Source organism: Pseudonaja textilis, chromosome 6 (genome assembly GCF_049901715.1).
Source record: "Pseudonaja textilis isolate UNSWEBS1 chromosome 6, rPseTex1.2, whole genome shotgun sequence".
NCBI lineage: Eukaryota > Metazoa > Chordata > Lepidosauria > Squamata > Elapidae > Pseudonaja > Pseudonaja textilis.
The window spans coordinates 54,574,751-54,600,261 of record NC_141995.1 but is presented as its reverse complement, the minus strand read 5'-3'; the positions used below and the strand labels follow the sequence as shown (position 1 = coordinate 54,600,261).

General features: G+C 42.1%; 1 protein-coding gene across 2 annotated transcripts in view; it reads right to left on the bottom strand.

Moving 5' to 3' along the window:
* KDR (kinase insert domain receptor) overlaps window positions 1-25,511 on the bottom strand; it is a 79,623-nt gene that overhangs the window by 22,738 nt on the left and 31,374 nt on the right. The window contains exons 7-16 of one of the 2 annotated variants that reach the window (XM_087936595.1): window positions 24,464-24,635; window positions 23,260-23,371; window positions 22,631-22,794; window positions 15,422-15,578; window positions 12,048-12,171; window positions 10,072-10,180; window positions 8,074-8,418; window positions 6,275-6,421; window positions 4,911-5,042; window positions 718-824 (exon numbers count right to left, since the gene is read on the bottom strand). In XM_087936595.1, coding sequence (XP_087792721.1) covers window positions 718-824; window positions 4,911-5,042; window positions 6,275-6,421; window positions 8,074-8,418; window positions 10,072-10,180; window positions 12,048-12,171; window positions 15,422-15,578; window positions 22,631-22,794; window positions 23,260-23,371; window positions 24,464-24,635 — 1,569 coding nt within the window. The remainder of the gene's footprint in view (window positions 1-717; window positions 825-4,910; window positions 5,043-6,274; window positions 6,422-8,073; window positions 8,419-10,071; window positions 10,181-12,047; window positions 12,172-15,421; window positions 15,579-22,630; window positions 22,795-23,259; window positions 23,372-24,463; window positions 24,636-25,511) is intronic. The other variant, XM_087936594.1, reaches the window with a different exon arrangement.

Genomic DNA, 25,511 nt, shown 5'->3' with positions numbered 1-25,511 from the left:
TCAGTATGGAAAAATGGTGACAAGTCCCTTTTTCCAGTGCCACTGTAATTTTTGAACGAGTCGCTAGGTGAACTGTTGTAAGTCGAGGACTACCTGTATTGAGTCACCTGCTCTCTCTCACGTTTACTAGCATGAGTTAAAATTTGACATTTCCTTTTTTCTTCTACTTCTTCTTCTTCTTCCAGAAATGCAAAAACGTTGTTTCCCACAAGAACTCTATGAGGCACGTACCCATCAACCATCATTAGAAACTTGCTCTATTAATATTTGAAAAGGACTCTCTTTCTTTCTCTCTCTCTTTCTTCATCTCTCTCTCTTTCTCTCTCTCTCTTTTTCCCTCCCCCTCTCTCTCTTTCTCCCTCTCTCTCTGTCTCTCCCTCTCTCTGTGTGTGTCTGTATGTCTCTCTCTCTTTCTCCCCAGATTGTTGGGGGCCATAGACTGACTCTCTCTCTTTCTCCTTCTCTCTTCTCTCTCTCTCTCTTTCTCTCCCCCCATTTCTCTCTGTCTCTCTCTCCCCCAATTAAAAGCAAAAATATTTGCATGCTTTCATTCCTGCAGAGTAGCAGGAATGTAATGCCTCAAGAAGGCAGGGAAGGGAGCCTCTGTTGATTTCAAGACAATGCCGAGAAGCAGACAAAAGAAAACCCATCAGATTTCATTTGTTATGCAAGACTAATGCCAACAGAACAGTGGGGGCGGAGAGTTGATTTCATTACCCGTTTAACAGTCCGGAGAATGATTATGAGGAGCAGCCAGAAGAACATGGCAATGACTGCTGTTCCAACAAGAATAATGAGCTCAAGGTTTGTTTTCTCCTCGGTCCCTGGGAAGAAACAATGACATAATTCATTGATAGGCTCCAAAGCCTTTTGGGATGGGGTCATCAGCTGAAATACTCAAAAGGGCGCTCTTGTCCAAGAAAGAAAAAAATGTTAGATGCCCAATACCTAACAAGTCTAAGGCAAAACAACAAAACAAAACAATACCCAAACAACCCTGTCAAGAAAACACCATATTTTTTCATCAGAACAAAATACAACCATCGCAACACCATCCTTGCTTCCTGTACCACACAAATACTGAGCACAAACATTGATTACGATACTGTCCCGGTAAACATATAATCAAGTTCTTCTTCACTACTCAGAGATACCCAGGGCTGGGCTGTTGGGGGTTCGCAGGGGTTCAGGAGAGCCCCTAGCTAAGATTCTGTCCAGTTCAGAGAACCCTCAATTCCCACTCCTGCCTGGCCCCGCACCCCACCTCGCCCCTCCCAGGAGTCCTGATGTAACCCGTTTTGAATACAGGTAAGTGCAGGGTGTGCGCAGAGGCTCAGGGAGGGTGAAAAATGGCCCTCCTGGAAGTTCAGAAAGGCCAGAAACGGGCCTGTTTCCAGCTTCCAGAGAGCCTCCGGAGCCCTGGGAGGGTGAAAACGTCCCCCTCTCCCTTGTGGTGCAGGAGGCCGACTAGGCCACGTTCACCCAGCAACCGGGCAGAAAACCCATTGTTAAAATTTTTGAAACCCCACCCCTGGAGATATCTACAGATCAGAATGTGATTAGGAAAATATTAGAATGTGCAGAAATGAAGAAATTAATGTTGGCAATTAAGGAGAAAGAGCAAACTGATTATTATACGATATGGGATCTATTTTATCAATAGATAAATAACAACAGTGGAAGTTAGAAACAGGGAAACAAAATAAAGAAGATACGTTAAAAGAGATAAGTAAATATTACAACTAGTACATTGAATATTACTATTTGAATGTTGTAGAATTAATACGTGGAATATTACTATTTTAATATTGCTGAATTAATATCAATGTAATGAATGATGTAGCCAATTTTGATCATTGTTCAATAAAGATATTGGTACTCAGACAACACACTGTTCCATTGAAGATGGAATTATTATATTAAAAATGTATTTTTTAAGAAAGTTCTTCACTATTCTGGTATAAGCCAGAGATTTACATAGCCAGGGATTCACTAGTAGCTTATGGCAGCACTAGTGACTTGAGGCCAAACAAATGAAAGCCAATATTGAATATTTTCCCATTTAAAACAATGGTAGGTTTTTTTCAGTTGGCCTGAGTCTTTCAGCTTGGTAAGATAGGTGCAACTCCAGAAAAAATGAAATGTCTGCAAGCAAAGAACCAAGCTCAGAGAGCACCAAGGACTCTATTGTCCAAATAATGTACATGCATTATTTCCTTTTGGGACCAGACACAAGTAAAAAAACCTAGAACTAAGGAGAAATTTCCTGACGGAACAATTAACCAGTGGAACAATTTTTCTCCAGAAGTTGTGGATGCTTCATCACTGGAGGCTTTTAAGAGGAGATTGGATAACCATTTATATGAAATGCTATAAGTTCTATTCTATTCTATTCTATTCTATTCTATTCTATTCTATTCTATTCTAAATGTGACAGTTTAGTATAATGAATACATATCAAGGAGAGATCCAGGCTGCATAAAAAGATGGAAAGTGTCAAGGATCTAGAAATGGCTCTGTGAAATGAAAGAGTAAAGACAAAGTATAATCAGGCTTAGGTGGGTGGTAAGCCAACTCCATGAGAAAGAGTAATCTTATGAAGGTGAATGGAGAAAGTAGAAGGGGATTATTGGTAGAAGGGGATTATTGGGTCAACAATGGGACCCGATTGGCCTTTCCCCAAATGTTCTCCAAATTTGTGGGATTTCAAGTCCCTATTATTAGTCAGTAGGCCTGGATTTACAGGTTCAAAACCACTTGAGAGGGCAGATGGGGATAAATGAAGGGAATTTGGTAGTTCAACCCATATGAAGGACAGACACATGGACTCAACAGCACAAACAAATTCTCGTCTAGTATGTTTTTTAGAATGTCTAAGGACCAAAAGCTGATCTTTAGAATAGAAATAGAATAGATAAGATAGAATAGAGCTGGAAGGGAGGGGGGGAAGAGAGAGAGAGAGAGACGTAGAGTGAGAGTGAGAGAGAAGGGGGAGGGAGGGAGAGATCAGAGACAGACAGACAGACACGCAGACAGAGGCAGAGAGTGAGAGATCAGAGAAGCAGAGAGTAAAGCTTTAGTTGTTTCCACTAAAAAAAGGAAAGAAAACATCCTAGATTCTGAGGAAACACATCTTATTTATTGAAAAACTAATGCTATATATTTGCACAATGGATTATTTACAGACATTTTTCATCCAACAATAAGAAGTTGCTTAGTACAACACATCCACCTCAGGCTGGAGATTGTAAGAATAACAGGATGTAACTCTGACGTGCTAGGTTTTTTTTTTTAAACAAACTTGTGACACTAAAGCGTTGAAAAAGGAAATAGGGAAATAGTATATTAATATTTAAACGTATTAGCATGAAATCACAGGTCTGTGCATTCAGTACCAGAACAGTGTTTTGGAGCATGCAGAGTTTATTCATCTGAAATTCTTTCAAGAAGCTGTATCTTTTCCTAGGACCACACGTTAGTTGCAGAACCGTTTGCAACCTCAAGAAAGATGCAGCTGCTTTAAAAAGCTGAAGACAAGTACCAAATAATATTTGCATTGATGCGGGCTCCAAGAATTCTCCAACACTGGAAGTTTTTAAGAAGAGATTGGACAACCATTTGTCTGAAGTGGGTTTCCTGCCTGAGCAGAAGGTTGGACTAGAAGACCTCTAAGGTCCCTTCCAACTCTGTTATTCTGTTATTCTGACTGAGAATCTCTATACACATCTTTCTGAAATAGAACCCAAAAATACTAAATAGCCTTATTCAATGTCATAATATAAAGAGTGAGACATTTGACATTATGTAAGCAATTGGCATACTTGGATCAAATTAAAAGAGCCACTTGGAAAATATCTAATTGTAGTATATATACTACATTTGGATATTTTCTGAGTGGCTATATATATATAACCCTAACCCGATAGGATAGATAGATAGATAGATAGATAGATAGATAGATAGATAGATAGATAGATAGATAGATAGATAGATAGATGATAGATAGACAGACAGATAGACAGATGATAGATAAAGAGATAGATGGTAGATAGGTATGATAGATAGATGATCTAGATAGATAGCTGGTAGATAGATATATGATAGATAGATAGATAGATAGATAGATAGATAGATAGATAGATATAGATAGATAGATAGATAGATAGATAGATAGATAGATAGATAGATAGATAGATGATAGACAGATGATAGAAAAAGAGATAGATGGTAGATAGATAGATGGTAGATAGATAGATAGATAGATAGATAGATAGATAGATAGATAGATAGATAGATAGATAGATAGATAGATAGATAGATAGATAGATAGATAGATGATAGATGATAGATGGAGATAGATAGATAGATAGATATGATAGATAGATGATATAGATAGATAGATGACAGACAGACAGACAGATAGACAGACAGACAGACAGATAGATAGATAGCAGGCAGAACCTAGGGGCGGATTGAAAATCCCTATACTGCCATTACAGAATTAAGTCTAATTTCTCCTTCACTAACTCTAAGCAGGCACCGCCAACCATTAGCTGAGAAGATTCCAGTGCATAAACTTTTAGCAAAAAATCAGTTTTATTGAACCTTCATGTATGAACCTGGTCTTTCACCAAATTCCAAGGTTTTTGCTTCCACTTAGATTTTTGGCACTTCTCCCAGGGCTGCCATCCAGCTTCTGGATTTCCTGTATGGCCCCAGATTTGGCAAGTTTGCTTCTCTTCAGCTCTGTTTTTATTTATCAATTGAAACTAGTAGCATCTGGACTTGCATTAACAGAGTGAACACAATTCCAAGGAGTTCACTAACAGAGGTAGCACAATTCTAAGGAAGGAAGGACACAGAAAGTAAGACTTTCCAACATCACCGTGGGAATGAATAATGCCACCAACCTTCCACTTCAAAAAATGCATCTGCCTTTGTACAACCCAGGACATTGCAGGCGTGGCACATATAATGACCTTCATCTTCTTTTCTCACTCTTCGTATGGTGAGCCGTTGGTTCCCATCTTTCAGGACAATACCTTGTAGCAGAGACAACAAGGAAGGCAAATGACTTCTTTTGCTATAACTCCGAATGGAAGCATTCTAAAAAAATTCCACCTTACATTTTCTATTTTGAACAACTGAACTACGGAGCTGGGCCTAACATTTCCCTGAACCCGAGCTTGTTTGGATTAGACTTGATTTTGGGGATGAGGTTCAGCCCTACGACATAATTAGTCGTGATAATGGAGACACAGTATGAGTGAAACCAGGGGTGGGATTCGAAAGTTTTAGCAATCAGTTCTCTGCTCGGTTGCCTGGTAGCCGTGGCCATGGTGGGCGTGGACTAGTCAGCCTCCTGCACCATGGCAGGAATGGCCTTTTCACCTTCCACAGGCGCCAGAGGCTTTCCTTGAGCCTCTGGGAGGGCAAAAACAGCCTCCCCCAGGCTCCAGAGGCCCTCCAGAGCCAGAAACAGGCCTGTTTCCAAACTTTTGGATTTTCTGGGAGGCCCATTTTCCACCCTCCCTAAGCCTCCGTGTGGATCCTGTACTTACCTGGGATCCAAAACACATGGAGACTCCTGGGAGAGGCAGGGCAGGGTGGGCAGGGGCCACCAGTCTTCAGAACTACCAGTTCAGTGAATCAGATTTAAAATTAACATCCGGTTTGCTCCAACCTGTCTGAACCGGCTGAAATCCCACCCGAGTGAAACCAGCCCAACACAGTTCTATTCTTAGTAGAGGTTTCCAATCAAAGTCCATGACCTCAGGACCAATCTGACAGCTATAAATATAATTAATCAATAGTTGGTTGGACATCTATTTTCCCTTATGGAACTATAGTCTTATCATTTTTTGTTTAATCACATTTTTGTTTGTTTGGTTATTTTGTTTAATCAACAAAAAATAAATCAGTTGGCAACGGTTTTCATGCTGCAACCCTCTAATATGATAAATTAATTGCATAATGCCTTTGTGAATAAAACTGGTGACTTACTGGGATTAGAATTGGGCAAGAAATTAATGTAGCTCTTATTAATAGATATAACTGACAGGCATCAGCAGGGGATGTAGTTGATATCAAACAAAAGGACACAGTTTTGTTCATTGAATGATCAATAATGACTGATAGGAGCATTTAAGAGACATAATGGAAAAAGTATTTCTTAGATAATTCTATTTCTTGGATTGGATAAGCAGTACATTGAGCATTGCAACATCAGTAGGCAATTTAACCTAAGCAATTGGATAGAGGAGAACTTTCTCACCTGAATCTTCAATAAGAGAATTATTGTTTTTAAACCAAGCGATATGAGGGGAAGGAATCCCACTTGCCGTGCAAACAACTTCTATTGTTTCGCCAATGTTCGTTGTCTGATTCCGAGGGTGTTCTGTAATTGTGGGTGCCACTGGTTCTGTTTGCAAGAAATGCAGATGTTAAGAGCAGGCCCTGAAAAAAAAATCTCCCTCTAGAAAGGCAAGCCCGAAAGCAACCGATGCTTCATTATAATCAATGGGAGGAACACAATGGTTACTAGCAGTGATGGTATTTTACAGGTTTGGCCCAGTTCAGGCAAACAGGTAGTAAAAATTGCTACTGTTCGGCTGAAGTGGTAGTAAAAAAAACAGCTACCGGTTCAGCTGAACCGGTATTTCTTTCTTTTTTCCTCCCAATGATCAGCTGTTCCAACGATCAGCTGTGCCGGGATCCCCCTTGTTGCCTACTGCTTTGCCCAGGAGACTTCCCTGAGGCCCAGGAGGCAAAAAAACAGAGTGCGGGGTGGGCTGCAAAAATAAAAAATAAAACATGCCCACCCAGTCACGTGACCATGCCCACCTAGCCACTCCCACAGAACCGGTAGTAAAAATACTTGCATCCCACGCCCGGTTAGTAGCCTTGTTAGAAATTCTTTCTTAAAATTGCAGACTGAACACGAAGTGTTCCAGCATAAATACATGGAATTTGTTTGTCAGTTATTTATTTCAGGAGCACAACCTAAATCCCTGGGAGATGTGCACATGGCCCCGAGATAAATCTGATCAAATTTAATGGTTAAGGTAAAAAAGAATAGGGAAGTAATCCAGAACGTAGTCACAATAACTCAACTTGATTTCCATTCACTTTAAATGAAATTGAATGCACTTTTGGCTCTCGCTCCACTCACTACATTTGAAGTGTAGACTCTGGCATGTCATTCAGCTTCCAATGCAGTCTTTGGCCCCACAAAGTTGCACAACCCAACCAATGTTTTACATTTCAAGAAAAGACACACTTTGACAACAACTTTAAATATATTTATTTCGGTATGTTCCCTTTATGCTCTGTAGTTTCTTGTTTTGCAGGACAATCACTGCTTAAGTGTTAAATTGCTCTAGGGCAGGGGTATCAAACTCAATTTTACTGAGGACCACATCAGGGTTGTGTTTGACCTCAGGGGAGCAGGGGAGGGGTATGGCTGGGATAGGTGTGGCCAGGGTGGCCATGGCCCACTCGATGTCACTCATCGAGGCTCCGTTTTTGGCCACGATGGCCTCCTGCAGCCTTCTGCCAGTGAAAACGGAGCCCGGGGAGGACATACGTGGCTCTCTTAAGCTTCATTGTTGCTGGCAGAGGTACTGTGGGCCGGTCCTTTGCTATTTTCAGGGCGGACCTGTGGCCCAGATCTAAGCACCCCATGGGCAGGATCCAGCCAACGGGCCTTGAGTTTGACATCCCTGCTCTAGGGTGACCTCCTCAGACAATGATTGCCAAAACTAACAACACGACTTCCTGTCATTTTGAGGCTGGGAAACACATGAAAATTATGCAGTGATTTCCAAACTTGCCATTGGACAAAATGTGACGGCTCTCCGTGTCCACCATATAGAGTCTTTGTCTACCAATAAAATTAACTGTCCTTGCCGCAGAGCAATTAGAGGAACCCGACAGTTAAAGCTAGGATCATGTATATAGAAACACGGGTGAACCCGATATTTTTTGTGTATCGTTGGATGGATTCAATGTGGGTGAGAAATAGATTGAATTGAAAATTGAATGGAACATTTCTCAATACAGCATTGGGTTTACCGTGAACAGTGAGATGTTTGACAAGGCAGCGCCGAGTTTTGCTCTTTCTGTCCAGAGCGATGCACACGTAGTCTCCACCATCTTGGGGGCTGATATTTTGGAGAAAGAGGCTCAGGGTAACCGTCTCCCTATCGGCCTTCATGGTGGTGCCATTCAGTTTCTGGAGGGCCTCCAGATTCTTGCAAACAGGCATAGGCAGTCTATCCAGGCGCGTCTCTGAAACTCGGGGGCTGAATTTAAACCAGGTGAGGCTTTCAAAGGTGTGCTTGTCTGCGGTGCATTGCAAAGTTACGTTGTGCTTCTTAATAGGCTGGCCTTGAGGCTGAAGGCTGATCTCAAGGCCTCCTGGGAATAAAAGGAAAAGGATCAGAAAGGATCTGAAGGAAATGATCAGACAGCCATTGCCTGTCCTGCCCTAAGAGCAGGGGTGGGATTCTACCGGTTTAGGTTGGTTCGGGCAAACCAGTTGCTCCAAAGATCAGCTGGGAGAACCTGTTCTCTCCAACAATCAGCTGTTGGGCCCACCCACTTACCCCGGCTGAGATTTATTTCCGGGTTTTCCAGCTCAGCTGCTTCGCGCGGCACAGCGGATTACCGTGCATCAGTTGTTTTACATACAGGGCTTGCAGCAGAAGTTGAGTTGCAAACGCTGTGCACGTGCAAAGCATGCACTCACCGAACCGGTTGTTACACCGGCTGAATCCCACCCCTGTCTAAGAGAGATTAATACTTGGTGAAAATGTATATTGTATTGAAGTACTGAAATTCAGAGGCACCTGATAGGTGAACATCCACAGCCCCTCAGTCAAAGCCTCAGCCCTTTTGACATGTGTGAAAAGGGGAGAAGGTTTTGATCAAGTAATTGTGGCTACCATCTTAGCCTCTCCTGGAAATGTTGTAGATGAGAGAAACTCTGTTTCTGTTTGCTACTTCAAGGATGGACCACAGACTGCAAAGAATATTCTTTCAACCCGAGGGGCGAAGCTGAAATTTCTGAGAAAACCTCTTCCTTGAGGAACGTTTTAAGGCCATAAGCCTGACATTGGACACTAGTCATCCGCTTCCAATTCTGAAACATCCACTCCAAAATCTGAAATATTTCCCCCCTGTTTTGAACCCACCAAAACAGACTGGGTGTTCCTTGATCCCAGCCAACTTATAGCAGTATAACAGAGTTGGAAGGGACCTTGGAGGTCTTCTAGTCCAAGTGGTTGCCAATTTTTCTGGTCCATAGAGAAATGTCACCCCCAAAGCAATTAATCCAGGCTGCACGGGAACACGAGGCTGAGCCACCCACATGGCCCATGGGAACACAAGGCTTCAGTCGCTTGTATTGCAAACAATACTAGGTAGTAAGGGGAAGGGGGGAAGGGGAGGGGGGAACTTGCCCCACTCACCCCATGCACCTGGCCTAGCCATTGGGCTGCTTCTTTCTTCTGCTTTTGGCTGCATGCAAGGAAAGCAGCAAAAGTCTTTCTTTCTCTCCTCCAAACTCCTCCAGAAATGAGTCTTTGGGACCCTACAAAGCATCCTGATCCAAGAGGCTGCACCAGCATGATGAGTCTCACAAAGACTCATTTCTGGCGGAGTTTAGGGGAGAGAAAGAAAGACTTCTGTTGCTTCTGCTGATTTCCTTGCATGAAGCCCAAAGTCTCTCCCCCCTTCTCTCTCTCCCTCCCTCCCACCCTCCCTCCCTCTCTCTCCCTGAGAACAAAGCTGGAGATGGTATCCTGTGATCCCAAATAAAGAATGATTGATCAGTAGGAAAACGGGGTGGGGAATTTTCCTGAAGACTTTTGGGGGGATTTTCCCAGGGTCCCTGGTCCGCGGGATTTAAAATGATGAGTTTGATGATCCCTGGGGTCCAAAAGGTTGGTGACCCCTTTTCTAGTCCAACCCCCCTGCTTGGCCTTTTTGCCATGATCTTTTACGGTCATTTGGGAAGGGAGGCATGCTTTGAAAAAAATGCGGTAGATGGGTTCGGTAAGCAAGACTTACTAGTTACATGAAATGACATGATTCTTTCACCTTCTCCAGCTTTATTATTCGCTACGCATCTGTACAAGGTGGACACATTTGCTGCTTGAATCGTGAGGCTGCTCACCGTCTACAAGAGAACAAGGGGTTTAAGGATACGGTCTTGGGCTGATCTTCTGCACAATGAGTCAATGGCACAGGTCGCCATGTTAGTTTAGCCAAGCTACTCCTTCTACTGCAACACAATCCACCCTTGTTGGATGTATTGGCACCTGAAATTGAGATGGTCAAGTTGACTACCCTCTGGGATGAACGGAAGTAAAACTGTCATGCCCCTGTCAGAGTCTGAATCTGAGGAGGAAGACGAACAGCGGACAGGGAATGGGAGTGTGGCTCCGTTGGCTGTGGACGAAATTGGGAAAAGCAAAGTCCGGCTGAGCATAGCAGAGGAGAGGTAGAACAAGGGAGAGGGATTTCAGAGGAAGACCCAGGCCCACCCCCTCTTCATCCTAGGGCACGCAGGGAGGAATGGAGAAGAGAGCAACGTGAGCTGTGTGGCTTATGGAGGAGGAAAGGGTCCTGATTCCCTTCATTAGCCACACCTGGGAAGAAAGCTTAAAAGAGATACATGCTGAGTGCGGCAGCTGCTGGGAACAAATGTGAGTTTATCTCGTGTTGACTTTGCTTATCTGTGTTCCTGGTCTCTTTCCAACCATATTGGGTTTTGACCATGCCTTCATGTCTGGAATTCTTGCTCCTGTTCTGCCAAACTGATTACCTCAGTTTGGCTTGATTGAACTTATAGTTACAGTTTTTGTTGACCACGTTTTGGACTTGATTCTCTGCAGCCAAAGGCTGTTCCTGGGAGAGTTTTTCTCTAGCCAGAAGGTAACCAGGACATTGGGGCAAAGTTGGAGCTAATAAACGGACTCCTACCTATTATCTGACTGTTATTTATTTATTGATTGATTTGATTTGATTTGTCAATTGCTTACAAAATAATAGGTATAGGTATAAACATGAGTAAGAATACAAAAAATAGGTATAATTAAATAGGGACAATAGGACAGGGACGGGAGGCACGATGGTTGCCTTTGTGCCACGGCCAGGGTCATTACAAAAACTGTTGACCATTCTTCAACTCTCTTGCAACAATAGTCAATAGAGAGTTTATTATTGCCCATAAAAATCCAGAAATGAAGTGAAGCTGAAAAACCAGCACATTCTCTAGAAATAACTTGATATCACATGATCAGGCCTGACTCAACCCTGACTCATGTAAAATTTAGTCCTGTTGGGTTCAGAATGAATTTTCTGCTAAGAATTGATTCATTGACCTGAGAATCTTAATACAAATATAGGCAGTAAATATTAAATAGTTGCTTAAAATTGCAGCCTTAAGCTATAAACGAAACTGCATACTTGCTGGAGAAAAGCCATTATCTTATGGGGCTTAACGCCAAATAAAAACACGTATGACTGTTATCATTATCATCATTTCTATATTGCTTCTCATATCATATTTAAAGTCTCCATGAACAGTTAAAGTGCCATTTCTGACTAAACCCAACTGCTCAGTTTCAACTCTTTTAAATTTTACCTTTTGTGAACCTTCTGTAAATCCTTTAAAATTAGCTTTTCAATGCATATATTTATGATAATAAATGTTAGGGATGATTAATAATGGTAATAAAAAAAATACCTGCCAAAGTTTGTTTAGCTTGATGCATTCTACTATCAAATCTATTTTACCTTTAAGTTACTGGGCTAAATGATAACTAAGACCAGCAGATAACATTCTGGAGCCCAGGAAGGATTTATAATTCTTTCTCCATTTTCGGTCAGTGAATAATGTCATTTTCTGTTTTATGCACACAGGTCTTTATTTATATGGAATTTTGTTTATGCACAGTGCGAATTGCAATATAGAAACTTCAATTCTACCACCTAGCTTTCCAGCAGCTTTGCAAATAGCAAACAAAAAATCAATATCTCACCTTCATTTTCCCAGCAATAGCAACAAACTGATCTTTTAAGATCTCAATCTGATTTCCACCTCTTCGGTCTGCTATGTTTTTCCATTTCTTACATGCATAAGGATTATTCCCAATTCCAGCTTGGCTGAGAAAAATCAAAGAAATTTCATCTTGATAACAAAATGATCACAAAAAAGTATCACAATTGTTAACAGCAGGTGGCAAACTACATTTTTTGTGTGCAATGCTTATTGTGGAGCATTATCTTTCCAATACTGGCCAAGTATCTTGCATATACTGTATATAAAATCTAATCTAATGTTTTTGTTTTTATTGTTTTTAAAAGGTTTTAGTATGTTTAACTAATATATTTTTTAATTGTCAGCCACTCTGACTAATTGGTGGTATAGAAATTGAATAAATGAATGAATGAATGAATGAATATAAGTTGTCAGGAAAGTGAGATTAAAAACCATGTTCCTGTGATCTCACTTTGCATGAATCACTTGGAGTAGGGGAATGAAACCATCTCATGTCTAAGTGTAATTAAGGTCTTACTTCCAATATGTTGTAGCTAACTAATCAGCTGAGCTCCATGGGAGCTCTTATAGCTGAAGATGGAGTTAGGGAGATAGACATTGCCTATAAGTGTTTTATGAATATAGTGACTCAATGAGAATATCCGATTGTGCAAACAACCTTGGTCACCATGATATAAAAAAAGACGGTGAGACTCTAGAAAGAGTGCAGAGAAAAGCGACTAAGACGATTAGGGAACGGGAGGCTAAAACATATGAAGAAGGGTTGCAGGAATTGGGTATGGCTAGTTTAATGAAAAGAAGAACAAGGGATAGCTGTGTTCCAATATCTAAGAGGCTTCCAAAAAGAAGAGGGGGTCAAAATAGGAAAAGAAGCAATGGGTGGAAACTAATCGAGGAAAGAATCAATCTAGAGCTAAGGGGAAATTGCCTGACAATGAGAACAATTAACCAGAGGAACAGCTTGCCTCTAGAAATTGTTGGATCTCCAACACTGGAGGATTTTAGGAAGGGATTGGGCAACCATTTGTCTGAAATGGTATAGGTTTCCTGCTTGAGCAAGGGGTTGGACTAGAAGACCTCCAAGGTTCCTTCCAACTTCCATCCTCTTATTCCTTTCTCAACTTCTGTGCCCTGCAACTGTGCAACATTCAGTTCCAAAAATTCTTGGCAAAGAGTCTATATTCAGAAGAGCCATACCACATAGAGAGAGAAGTATTTGCTACTGAAGGAGCATCCCCAATTGGTTGGTTATAGCACTGAAAAGGAAAAGTCCTTATGTGCCGCAATATTTTTCTGCATCTCGTATTTTATAGGATCATACATAGACTCTGATACGATGCCTAAAAGTCCTTGCTGCTATATGCCAAGGAATATTCTCAGGCCCTCGAGGTAAATTTTCCTTATTTTGGCCAGCTCATACCTATAGATATTAAAGGTAAGGAACAGTTGTTTTGCAAATAAACCTCCATTCATAAAATCAACAAATCGGACGGGAATTTTGTTAAAAGAAAGGCAAAGGTTAACATAGGAATCCATATTTCTCTGGATTACCCAGCCTTGCATAGGAAATAGTTAGGCACCAAAGGAAGAAGACAGAAAGGAAGTTGTTTTCAAAACAACAACAACAGGAAAACAGATTCCCTTTTCTTTTTCTTTTTTTTTTAATTCTAAAAGGAAGTCTGTTCTTGTGCAAAATTCAGATAAGGGAAGTGAAGTGGCCCTTGGTCAGAAGCTCACTCTATGACTCCTACCATCAGTCAAGGAGTTTCCACTGACATTCACTTTCATAGAGATAAGACACCCAGACAAATGAAGGCCTGGTTTGCCCCCCAAGAGAGAAAACTTGGGGGAGAGAACACTACAGATCTGTTATATGTATCAGCAACAATAAAAACTTCCAGAACCGAGAGCCAGCAGTCACCTATAGCCAAAATCCAGCACACAAATAAAACTGGAGGGAATTTGAGTAGTTTTATTGACATAACCAGATGAAGACTGACATTACTTATTTATATTTCACATTTCTAAACCATCCATCTCCCTCAAAAGACGGATTCTTGGTGGTGTATCATAAAACATTGAAATACAAAAAAATTAAAATGTTAAGAGTCAAAATTTTGACTTAAAAGTGTGTGTGTGTGTTTTTGTGGATTTTCACAGATACAGGTATGTAGGTCTTGGCGTGTTCGGGTCTTTTCCCGTGTAAGATTGAGAGCATCTTGGCAACATTTCAACGAGGTCACATACACACACATATATATCTGTACTTCGCTATGAAACTATGTGATCAGGTTTAGATTTGGGGGAGGAAAAAAATTCGGCCTCTGCTTACCAGCATCCATCGGTATTTATTTGGCTAGCATCCTGTCAGTGTGTGAGAGAGTTGAGGGCTGTTTGGAAACTGAAACATGGAAACTGTAACAGTATTTGCTATGTGAGCAAGAAAGAGACAGCAAGGAGCCTGGGCGTGGCTTAGCTCAACTGTTCTGTACTAAAGCTGGTTGCTCCTGTGAAACTAAAACTGAAACTGAAACTCCTCTCCTCTGCGTGTGTTTTGCATTTGGAAAAGATTTCTTTTCAGGTGGGGAGTAGAACTCCTTAGCATCAGAGCACGTTAATAATAATAATATATGAAATACTCATGCTCTGATGGTCATTTTGAAAAATCCTTTCTTAGTGAGCACCTAGAAGCCAAGAGGAACATACGTGCCAAATTTCAAGTTTGTAGGCTTTAGGGTTCTGGAAATCTGTGATGATGCGTGAGTGGTATTTCACTTTTATATATATAGAAGATACAGATACACACACACACACACACACACACACACACACACACACACACACACATGTATCTATAGCTACATCTATATCTATCTATAGCTATAGCTGTACCTATATATTAAGGAGGCAAGAATAACCCTGTTAAAAAATTGATGGACAAAGGCAAAGGAAGGGCTCTCGTGGCACTCACCAACCCCACAAATCCGTACTCTTTTGGGCTTCCCAGGCATGGCCACGGAACCATGTTTTAACCCCTTTTCAGAAGGCCAGGAGACGGGGCCTGCCTCACCTCCAGGAGAAGAATTTTCCAAAGGATCAGAAGAGATTTCAAATACCAACTTAAAATACTGTAATGTCCACGAGGCTGAGTATCAAAACGTCTTTGCTTCCTGCAAAGAACGTTCGCTTCACAGCTGGCTTTTACCTTCTTGAAGCAGGGGCCATTACCTTGCAGCCTTACTCCCGAGGCGCCCAGAAGAGATTTGTTGAGAGATCTCCAAACACCAACGCAAGGTATTTGTAACCCAATCAAATGTGGGAAAAGCAATCACCAGGAACTTGCATTCTACTTACTGTGGATTGAAAGTGCATTCTTCTTCCAGTTGCCAGGACCACTGAATGCGGGTCACCATTGGAACTGCGTACACTGTACACGTAAGAGTTTGGGTGGAGCCATGCTTGTAGGAATCCACAGATGTCAGAAGAGCATTCTCCCCAATTTGAGGTGGAACTGGCAGAGGAAAAGATAAGTATAAGTGAGTAGCAACCAGCTGGAAGTAATTTTGTGAGACGAGATGGAAGAAACAATGCCTCTCATTCGCTTTCTGTTACTGAAGTCCTCTCATTAGAGGAAACTTTAATATCTGCCAACTCTGGATGAGTCTACACTCATCAAGAAGAGTACTACACTCCTCTGTTCACAACAGAATGCCCTCCATCACCAGGCTTGAAATTTTAGGCTTGGACAACCTTGAACTACACCGTCTATGGTGTGTTCTGACCCAAACCCTTTTCCGGGAAGACGGACAATAATCAAAGAGATCAGAAAACTTTTAATGAGTCTTACGAATCCCCGGTTAAAAGGCTGAGGCAAACTCATTAACTTTGATAAACACAGACCCTGCCAAAACTGCACGAGACTGCCAAGAATCACAGATGAGAAATATTTCACAATACAAGAGCCTTCAAATACCAACTTAAAATACTGTAATGTCCACGAGGCTGAGTATCAAAATGTCTTTGCTTCCTGCAAAGAACGTTCGCTTCACAGCTGGCTTTTACCTTCTTGAAGCAGGGGCCATTACCTTGCAGCCTTACGCCCGAGTCGCCCTTGCTAATTGCAGCTGCACTTTCCTGTGAGCAATCCTACATGTACATGTACTACATGGAGGGAAATAAGCAGTGGGGTGCCACAAGGTTCCATTTTAGGCCAAGTACTCTTCAATATCTTCAATAACGACTTAGATGAGGGAATAGAAGGGGAATTTACCAAATTTGCAGATGATACTAAGCTGGCAGAAATAGCTAACACCCAAGAAGATAGGCTCAAGATCCAGATGGATCTTGACAGACTAGAACACTGGGCCATATCTAACAAAATGAAATTCAATGTAGAGAAAAGTAAAGTCCTACACTTAGGCAAGAAAAACCAAAAGTACACATATAGACTGGGTGAAACCAGGCTCAATAGCAGTAACTGTGAGAGGGATCTTGGAGTCTTAGTGGACAACCAGCTAAATAGGAGCCAGCAGTGTGCAGCAGCAGCCGAAAAAGCTAATGCAATCTTAAATTGTATTAACAGAGGGATACAATCAAGATCAAGGGAAGTACTAATACCACTCTATAAAGCCTTAGTAAGACCACACCTAGAGTACTGCATTCAGTTTTGTTCACCACATTATAAAAAAGATGTTGAGACTCTAGAAAAAGTACAGAGAAGAGCAACCAGGATGATTAGGGAACTGGAGGCTAAAACATACGATGAACGGTTGCAGGAACTGGGCTTGGCTAGTCTAGTAAACAGAAGGTCCAGGGGAGACATGATAGCGGTCTTCCAATATTTGAGGGGCTGCCACAAGGAGGAAGAAGGAGTCAAGCTATTTTCTAAAGCACCCAAAGGCCAGACAAGGAATAATGGGTGGAAACTGAACAAGGAGAGATTCAACCTGGAAATAAGGAGAAACTTTCTGGCAGTGAGAACAATCAACCAATGGAACAGAAGTTGTCGTCAGAAGTTGTGGGAGCGTCATCACTTGAGACTTTCAAGGAGAGGTTGGATTGCCATTTGTCAGAAATGGTGTAGGGGGGGTTGGACTAGATGACCTACAAGGTCCCTTCCAACTCTGATTATCTGTTATCTGTTATCTGACTATGTGTAGCCATGAATATTATACACGTGTAAAAGTCATTGACGTAGAGCTAGCAAACGGATTGTAAGCTTTATTCAGCTTAAAGGTAAAGGTTCCCCTCGCACATACGTGCTAGTCGTTCCCGGCTCTAGGGGGTCGGTGCTCATCTCCGTTACAAAGCCGAAAAGCCAGGCCTTCAAGCATTCTCTAAGTTTTAAAGGCATCTAACTACCTCCTAACTATCAACTGTAGGGAATAATAACAGAACAATGGATTCAATCTTCAGCTTGAATGCTCAGCGAACTTTGGCTTCATACTAAATGAAAAATAAGCAGCCACATTATGACTTTGGGCTGCATGCCAACCAGAAAGGTGGCACTTTTTACCCCCCTGATCAACTTTTCTTTCCTCATTCCAATTTAAGTGAAAGGTTAATTCATTTCTAGGAGAAAAGACAGAATGTTGCACCAGAATGGGCTGTGGCAGACAGAATAAAAATCTGCTTCCTTACTCATTTGGCACCCAGTTAAACGATCACAAAAGAATTCATGCCTTTTAAAAATTTGGTTCTTCTTTAGTGCAGTCAGACTCTGAAAGTTAAAAACTCCTCTTTGCACCCTGAAGCATTTAACAGAATAACAGAAAGGGTTGGAAGGGACCTTAGAGGTCATCTAGTTCACCCCCCCCCCTGCAGAAGCAGGAGACCTTAAACCATTTTGGACAAATCACTGTCCATTTCATGAACACTGGTTCAGCCAGCCTCACCTTACTGGACAACCAGCTAAATAGGAGCCAGCAGGGTGCAGCAGCAGCCAAAAAAGCCAACGCAATCCTAAGGTGTGTTAACAGAGGGATACAATCAAGATCAAGGGAGGTATTAATTCCACTCTATAAGGTCTTAGTAAGACCACACCTAGAGTACTGCATCCAGTTTTGGTCCCTACACTATTAAAAAGATGTTGAGACTCTAGAAAAAGTGCAGAGAAGAGCAACCAGGATGATGAGGGGACTGGAAGCTAAAACATATGAAGAACGGTTGCAGGAACTGGGCTTGGCTAGTCTAGTAAAGAGAAGGACCAGGGGAGACATGATAGCGGTCTTCCAATATTTGAGGGGCTGCCACAGAGAGGAGGGGGTCAAGCTATTTTCCAAAGCACCTGAAGGCCAGACAAGGAACAATGGATGGAAACTGATCAAGAAGAGATTCAACCTGGAAATAAGGAGAAATTTTCTGAGAAGAGTGAGAACAATCAACTGATAGAACAGAAGTTGCCTTCAGAAGTTGTGGGAGCTTCATCACTGGAAACTTTCAAGAAGAGACTGTCAGAAATGGTGTAGAGTCTGTTTCGGTGGGGGTGAGATTGGAATAGATGACCTCCAAGGTCCCTTCCAACTCTGTTCATCTGTATCTGTATTTTGGACAATGAAAACTGGTTCAGCCAGCATCACCTCTTTCTTATTTAGTGACCAACATCACTTTCTAGGAGTATTTGGATATGAAGATTGCTAACTGTGGGATATTGTTCTTCCTGAACCACCAACTTGGCTACATATATATAATATTCAGCTTTGTTCGGGTATTTTCCCACATCATTATAGCTGTGCTTTTAAAGTTGTAGCAACGTTTCGGCAGAATCTCATCTGCCATCATCAGGCTGAAACGGCTGTGAAAGTCTGACTCACAGATGAACACTATACAGAAGCCTGATGATGGCAGATGAGATTCTGCCGAAACGTTGCTACAACTTTAAAAGCACAACTATAATGACGTGGGAAAATACCCGAACAAAGCTGAATACCATACATGTAAGTACCCGCGAAAACTTAAGAAATATATATATATAAAGCAAAGGCCAGGAAGTTTCTTGAGGATGCAAAGGAAGAAGGCATGCAAAGGGTGAAGCTCAAGATGACAGGATGGGCGAGGTAATGGGAAGTAAACAATGTGGTCCAGGGGTAAGAAGAAGCATGAGGACAGGAAAAGACCCGGACACAAAGCCCAAACCAAAATATACAGCACATTAAACAACATTCTTTATGTAACAAAACTGGATTTTCAAAAGCCTGTCTCTTTCCCCTCCATTTCCAAATATAAATAAACAGAAGAGGTTACTGAAGTCAAACAAAGCAAATGCATTGGGCCCTCCATACATCAACCTATATTGTTTTCATTGCTTGTTTACAATTGTAAAAATCCAGGTTCTATCAAAGGGGGCTGAAAAAGAGAAAACATCCCACCTTAGTTGTCATGGCATTTTAAATCAATGGAAGGCAATCTTTATATGATCAGTCAAAAACCACCTTTGTTTTTTATAGAATAGAATAGAATAGAATAGAATAGAATAGAATAGAATAGAATAGAATAGAATAGAATAGAATAGAATAGAATAGAATAGAATTCTTTACTGGCCAAGTGTGGTTGGACACACAAGGAATTTGTCTTTGGTGGAATATGCTCTCCATATACATAAAGAAAAAATGATATATATTCATCAAGAATCATAAGATAAAACACTTATTGATAGACATAGGATCCTAATAAGCAATCAAATCATACTAGGAAACAATAAAAACCATATAAGTTGTAAAGATACAAGCAACAGGGTTATAGTCGTAAGTGGGAAGAGATAGGTACTAGTAAGGATGAGAAGAAGAATAGTAATACAGTCTTAGTAGTTAATGGCATGTGGGAAAAAACTGTCCTCGTGTCTAGTTGTGCAGTGCCCTATAAGCGTCATTTTGAGGGTAGAAGTTGAAACAGTTTATGTCCAGGATGTGAGGCGTCTGTAGATATTTTCACAGCCGTCTTTTTGACTCGTGCAGTACACAGGTCCTCAATGGAAGGCAGGTTAGTAGCAATTGTTTTTTCTGCAGTCCTAATTATCCTCGGAAATCTGTGTCTGTCTTGTTGGGTTGCAGAGCCAAACCAGACAGTTATAGAGGTGCAGATGACAGACTCAATCATTCCTCTGTAGAACTGGATCAGCAGCTCCTTGGGCAGTTTGAGCTTCCTGAGTTGGCGCAGAAAGAGCATTCTTTGTCGTGCTTTTTGGATGACGTTTTTGATGATGGTGACGTTTTTGATTTTTTGATGACATCTAAGGACCCCAAAGGTTATGATGGCTATTTTGGATGATACCATCAGAGAAAGAAGAACAAAAAAAAATGTGGATGACCAGCCTTGATCATCCCACATGAAGCCTTGGGTGAAACCATCAAGTTCTCTTGACTTCTCAAAGTCTCAAAATATTATCAGACATTAATCCTCTTGTGTCAGAACTACATTTTACAAACTTGTAAAAGTTTAGAAAAAAATGCTTTATTTAAGGTGGCTGCAGACTTCTGGGGGGTTTTCCAACTTGTGTCTATGGGCACAGGGTTTTTTGATACTTGTCTACCAGACTAAGGGCTCTTCTGTACTTCAGCCCAAGCTGCTACTCTTCTCTACTGTTCCAGGGCTGCTGTTCATGAAGTCAATTTAAACTCACGCCTAGATTGCAGTGGTTTAGCTATTTGTATTTAATTCAGATTAAGGTCACTACAACCTACACTGATCATTCCCCTTCTTCTTGCCCTTCCCATGCAGGGAAGGCAGACCTCACTACAGATTAACAGGGACTTTGTAGATCATCTAGTCCAATTCCCCCGCCCAAACAGACCCTGCACCATTTCTGACAAGTGGCAGCCCGGTCTCTTCTTGAAAGCCTCCAGGGATGAAGCTCCCACAATCTCTGAAGGCAACTTCTGTTCCATTGGTTGATTGTTCTCACTGACAGAAAGTTTCTCCTTATTTCCAAGTTGAATCTCTCCTTGTTCAGTTTCCATCCATTATTCCTTGTCTGGCCTTCAGGTACCTTGGAAAACAGCTTCACCCCTTCCTCTCTGTGGCAGACCCTCAAATACTAGAACACTGCTCTCCTGTCTGCCCTGGTCCTTCTCTTCCCTAGACTAGCCATGCCCAGTTCCTACAACCATTCTTCGTATGTTTTAGTCTTCAGTCCCCTCATCATCCTGGTTGCTCTTCTCTACCCTCTTTCTAGACTCTCAACATCTTTTTAATAGTGTGGGGGCCAAAATTGGATGCACTACTCTAGGTGTGGTCTTACTAAGGCTTTATTAGAGTGGTATTAGTACCTCCCTTGATCTTGATTGTATCCCTCTGTTAATGCAATTTAGGATTGCATTGGCTTTTTTGGCTGCCACTGTACGCTGCTGGCTCATATTTAGCTGGCTCACACTAGCTGGCTACTGGGTCATAGTTAGATCAATGGGGGGCAGGGGGAAGAAAGCCTTTCCCCAATTCAGAACGTAACAGCCCCTTGCACTTCACTATTGTATAGGACAGTGACCAGCTATTGGAAGGCTGATCCAATGTTGTAGCCAATCAAAGTTTAGAGTAAATGAGTGAAAAGTAAATAGACTAGAACAGGGGTCACCAACCTTTTGGACCTCAGGGACCACCAAACACATAATTTTAAATCCAGCAGACCAAGAGACCTTGGGAAAATTCCAAAAAAGTCTGCAGCAAAATTCTCCACCCCATTTTCCTACCAATCAATCACACTTTATTTGGGATCGCGGGATAGGTGTCCAGCTCCATTCTCGGGGGGAGGAGAGAGAGAGAGAGAGACTTTTGGCTTCATGCAAGGACAGCACCAGAAGCAGCAGAAGTCTTTCTTTTCTCCCCAAACTCCGCCAGAAATGAGTCTTTGCTGGTGCAGCCTCTTGGAGCCTTGTAGGGTCCCAAAGACTCATTTCTGGTCGAGTTTGGGGGAGAGAAAGAAAGACTTTTGCTGCTTTCCTTGTGTGCAGAGAAAGCAAAAGAAGAAAGAAGCAGAAAGAAGCAGCCCGGTGGCCAGGCCAGGTGTGTGGGCCGCATGGGGCAAGTTCCCCCCACCAACGCCCTTTCCCCCCTCCCCTCACAACCTTGTGTTGTTTGCAACACAACGACACAAGCCTTGTGTTCCCACGCAGCCTGGATTAATTGCTTTGTGGGGGATGTTTTGGGGGTGACATTTCTCTGCAGACCACCAACATTTTCTCATGGACTTCCCCAGCCCGCTGGTTGGCGACCACTGGACTAGAGTGTCTAAAGTGGAACGAAAAGCAAATAGAACCAACATTCACATAACCCTGAGGGGGATCAAAATGGAAAACGTGAGCTGGGAATGGAGGTGCAATAGATTAGGAGAGGAAGGTGGTGGGATTGTTAACTTGCACTTTCTAGAAATGGTCTCACCTGTATATCTCTTAAATGTGCTTTACCTTTTTGATAAGTAGGCTCGTCCAAATGTAACTCTTCTTGGCACATGATGCTTTAGGCACAATCTCTGTAATCTTAACAGAGAATGCGATGCCACTTTCCCTCCAGTTTATTAGCAATTGGCAGCAATGTAGCTTTTTTTTAAAAAAAAAAAGTGGAACAAGATCTTACCGTTTACCACCAGATGAAAGGTGTGTTTCTCACACTGCTGGTTAACGGGATTGGTCAGTACAACGGTGTAATTCCCAGCATCTTTTTCACTCATTTCAGTAATAATTAAAGAGTAACCAAGTTTCACCGTACGGTTTGCAACAATGGCTTCTCCGTTTTTATACCTGCAAAACACAGTTGATCCCGTGGCTTGAAAGATGAAGAAGCAAACAGAGCAAACAATCTAACCACCTTCTACTTCCTACATTTTCAGTACACTGCAGCAAGAGAATCTAATTTTGCCCGCAAAATAGTCCCTAAGATTAGGATAGAGTTGCGAGAAAAGTTTATCTGTCTGCAATTCTCAGTGTTCAGTGCTTAAATAGGGATTTTCACTTGTCTGAAAAGAAAAATGCAAAAGAAAATGGAAGCAGTTAAACACTAAGCGTATACTTTGAGCAAGTAACATCGCCATAATAACAAAAGCATAACCCTTTATTTTGGGTTACGCTTTCTTCCGCTGTTCACAAAGAAATCAGAAACCCAACATTTTCTTTTAGAACTTCAGTGTTTCTATGTGATTGGAGATTGTAAAATGTATACAGAAAGGAGGAGAAGCAAAATAAGAATAAGATTGCTCAGGTTCTTACCATTTTACCTCTGGGAGGGGATATGCTTTGAATAATACAGGCACTTTTGCTGGTTCTCTGAGAATTGTCTCCACCACAAGTGGCATTTTACCCAAAAAGAGAAAAGGCTTTTCTATCAAAAAATGTAATAAGATAATCATTTAAAACAATGGACAGTACAGTTTGTAAGATAATCATTTAAAACAATGGACAGTACAGTTTGTAATATTAATAATATAATGGATACTGTTACCCTTAGTAAGAAATGCAGTTGTCAAATTGCTAATTGACTTTAGAAACCAAAATCAGACTTTTAACTACTCAAAGCAATCAACTTATATTTATTTATTTTCACTCATCCTATAGTAAAACAAAAACAAAAACCCACCACTGAATTGACCAACATGGAAGGACTCAAATATCCCGCCAAGACATACTTTACGGAACAAACCACAGTAGCAATAAGGAATAAGCCATGTTTCTTGCTAAACTAAGACCCAGCAGATTAACCAGCATATGTCTGAACCCATCCACCACACACAAAGGCTGTCAATCAAGGTCATCCTAGTGGTGAGTGAGTGACATGTCCCCTCCAGGGATGGGCTTCAAAAATGTTAACTGCCTGGTTGCTGAGTGGCTATGGGCGTGGCCTAGTCGGCCTCCTGCACCACAACGGAGGGGCGTTTTCGCCCTCCCCGGGCTCCAGAGGCTCTCTGGAAGCTGGAAACAGGCCCGTTTCTAGCCTTCCCGAACTTCCAGGAGGCCCAATTTTCACCCTCTCCAAGCCTCTGTGTGCACCCTGCACTTACCTGCATCCAAAATGGACTGCGTGGGGACTTCTGGGAGAGAAGGGGTGGGGTGGGCGGGGCCAGCCAGGAGTGGGATTTGGGGGTTCTCTAAACTGCACAGAATCTTAGCTGGGGCTCTCCCCAACCCTTGCGAACCCCCCAGCAGCCCCTCCCAAAATCTAATTCAAGATTTAAATCATAACATTTTTTTCAAGACTTTGTGGGCTCCCTGTGATGACAGGGAGGCCACGGACTCCCAGGGGGGCCACGGACCACGGATTGAGAAATCACTGGCTTATAGGATTCATCCTGAAGATGAACAGACCTTGGGCTCAAGCTGTTTGCCTTGATTTTGCGGACAATTCATTTCATGGTTTCTCCCAGGAGCTCACAGTTTAGAACCATAAAGTCCAAGCCCATCATGAATTAAGGCTTACCGTGAACGATGACATTAATTTTGTGTTTTCTTGCCATCTGGCTGCTGGTGGCTGTGCAACTATACAGACCCCCATCGCTTAAAGTCACGTGTTCGATAGTGAGGGTGCTCACAAACTTCTTCATTTCATTGCCCAAGGCTGTCATTCCTTCCTTGAACATAGCATTCATTTTCTGCAACAGAGTTCAAAGGCATTTTACTCAGCATTATCCTTTCAGCTGTAGACTGGGCTGGTTCAGGAGATAGCGTTACAATCTGTCATGGCCCGCCAGCTGCCAGTGGAGCTGGTGGCACACTCAGATGATGAGGAGGTTGGAGAGCAACTTAGGCTAGTCCTGGAGTCTGGGGAAGGCTCTGGTGGATGCTGTGCATAGGAAGCAGAGAAAGGGCCAGAGCCGTCCGGCATTTCTCAGCTGCCTTCGGAGTTGGAGATAAGTGCGGAAGAAGAACAGTTGGAGCCTGTTCCAGATGCGCGTATGCACAGAGCTGTCAGGACAGGAGAACAACTAAGGAACAGGGGCCACTTCAGGAAGAAAGGCACACATGGACGTTCAATGGCCCCTCCCTGGGGAATAAATAGAAGCAAAAGAGGAGTGGTGGTTGTAGAAGACAATTAGTTCATATATCTTTTGAAAGATTTGCTTATCAGAGTTTGTGCCTCACAGAGATTCCTTGCCAGGTATTTAATTTACAGGTTTGCCTGACTGGAAGCTCTCGACCTGGCAACTATCCAAGGACTGATAAGGTCTGTTCTTGTAATTAACCCTTGGAAGGATTATTGCTGGGACTTTTTTGTGTGTGAATGCCATGAATTCACAGTAACTAAATAAAGAGAGGTTTTTCGGGACAAGGAGTCTGTTTCTTGGTTCTGCTAAGGCTGGGTCAGAACACAATCAAAGATCCAACCTTTTGTGCATGTATGCACAAACAGGCAAGGTTCATTCACAATGCTGTGTCCAAAATCTTGCAGGCTTTGACCCATAAGCCTAAAGATCTCCCTGCCTAATGGTTAAAATTGATAATTAGACCAGAAGGAAGAAAACAGGGAT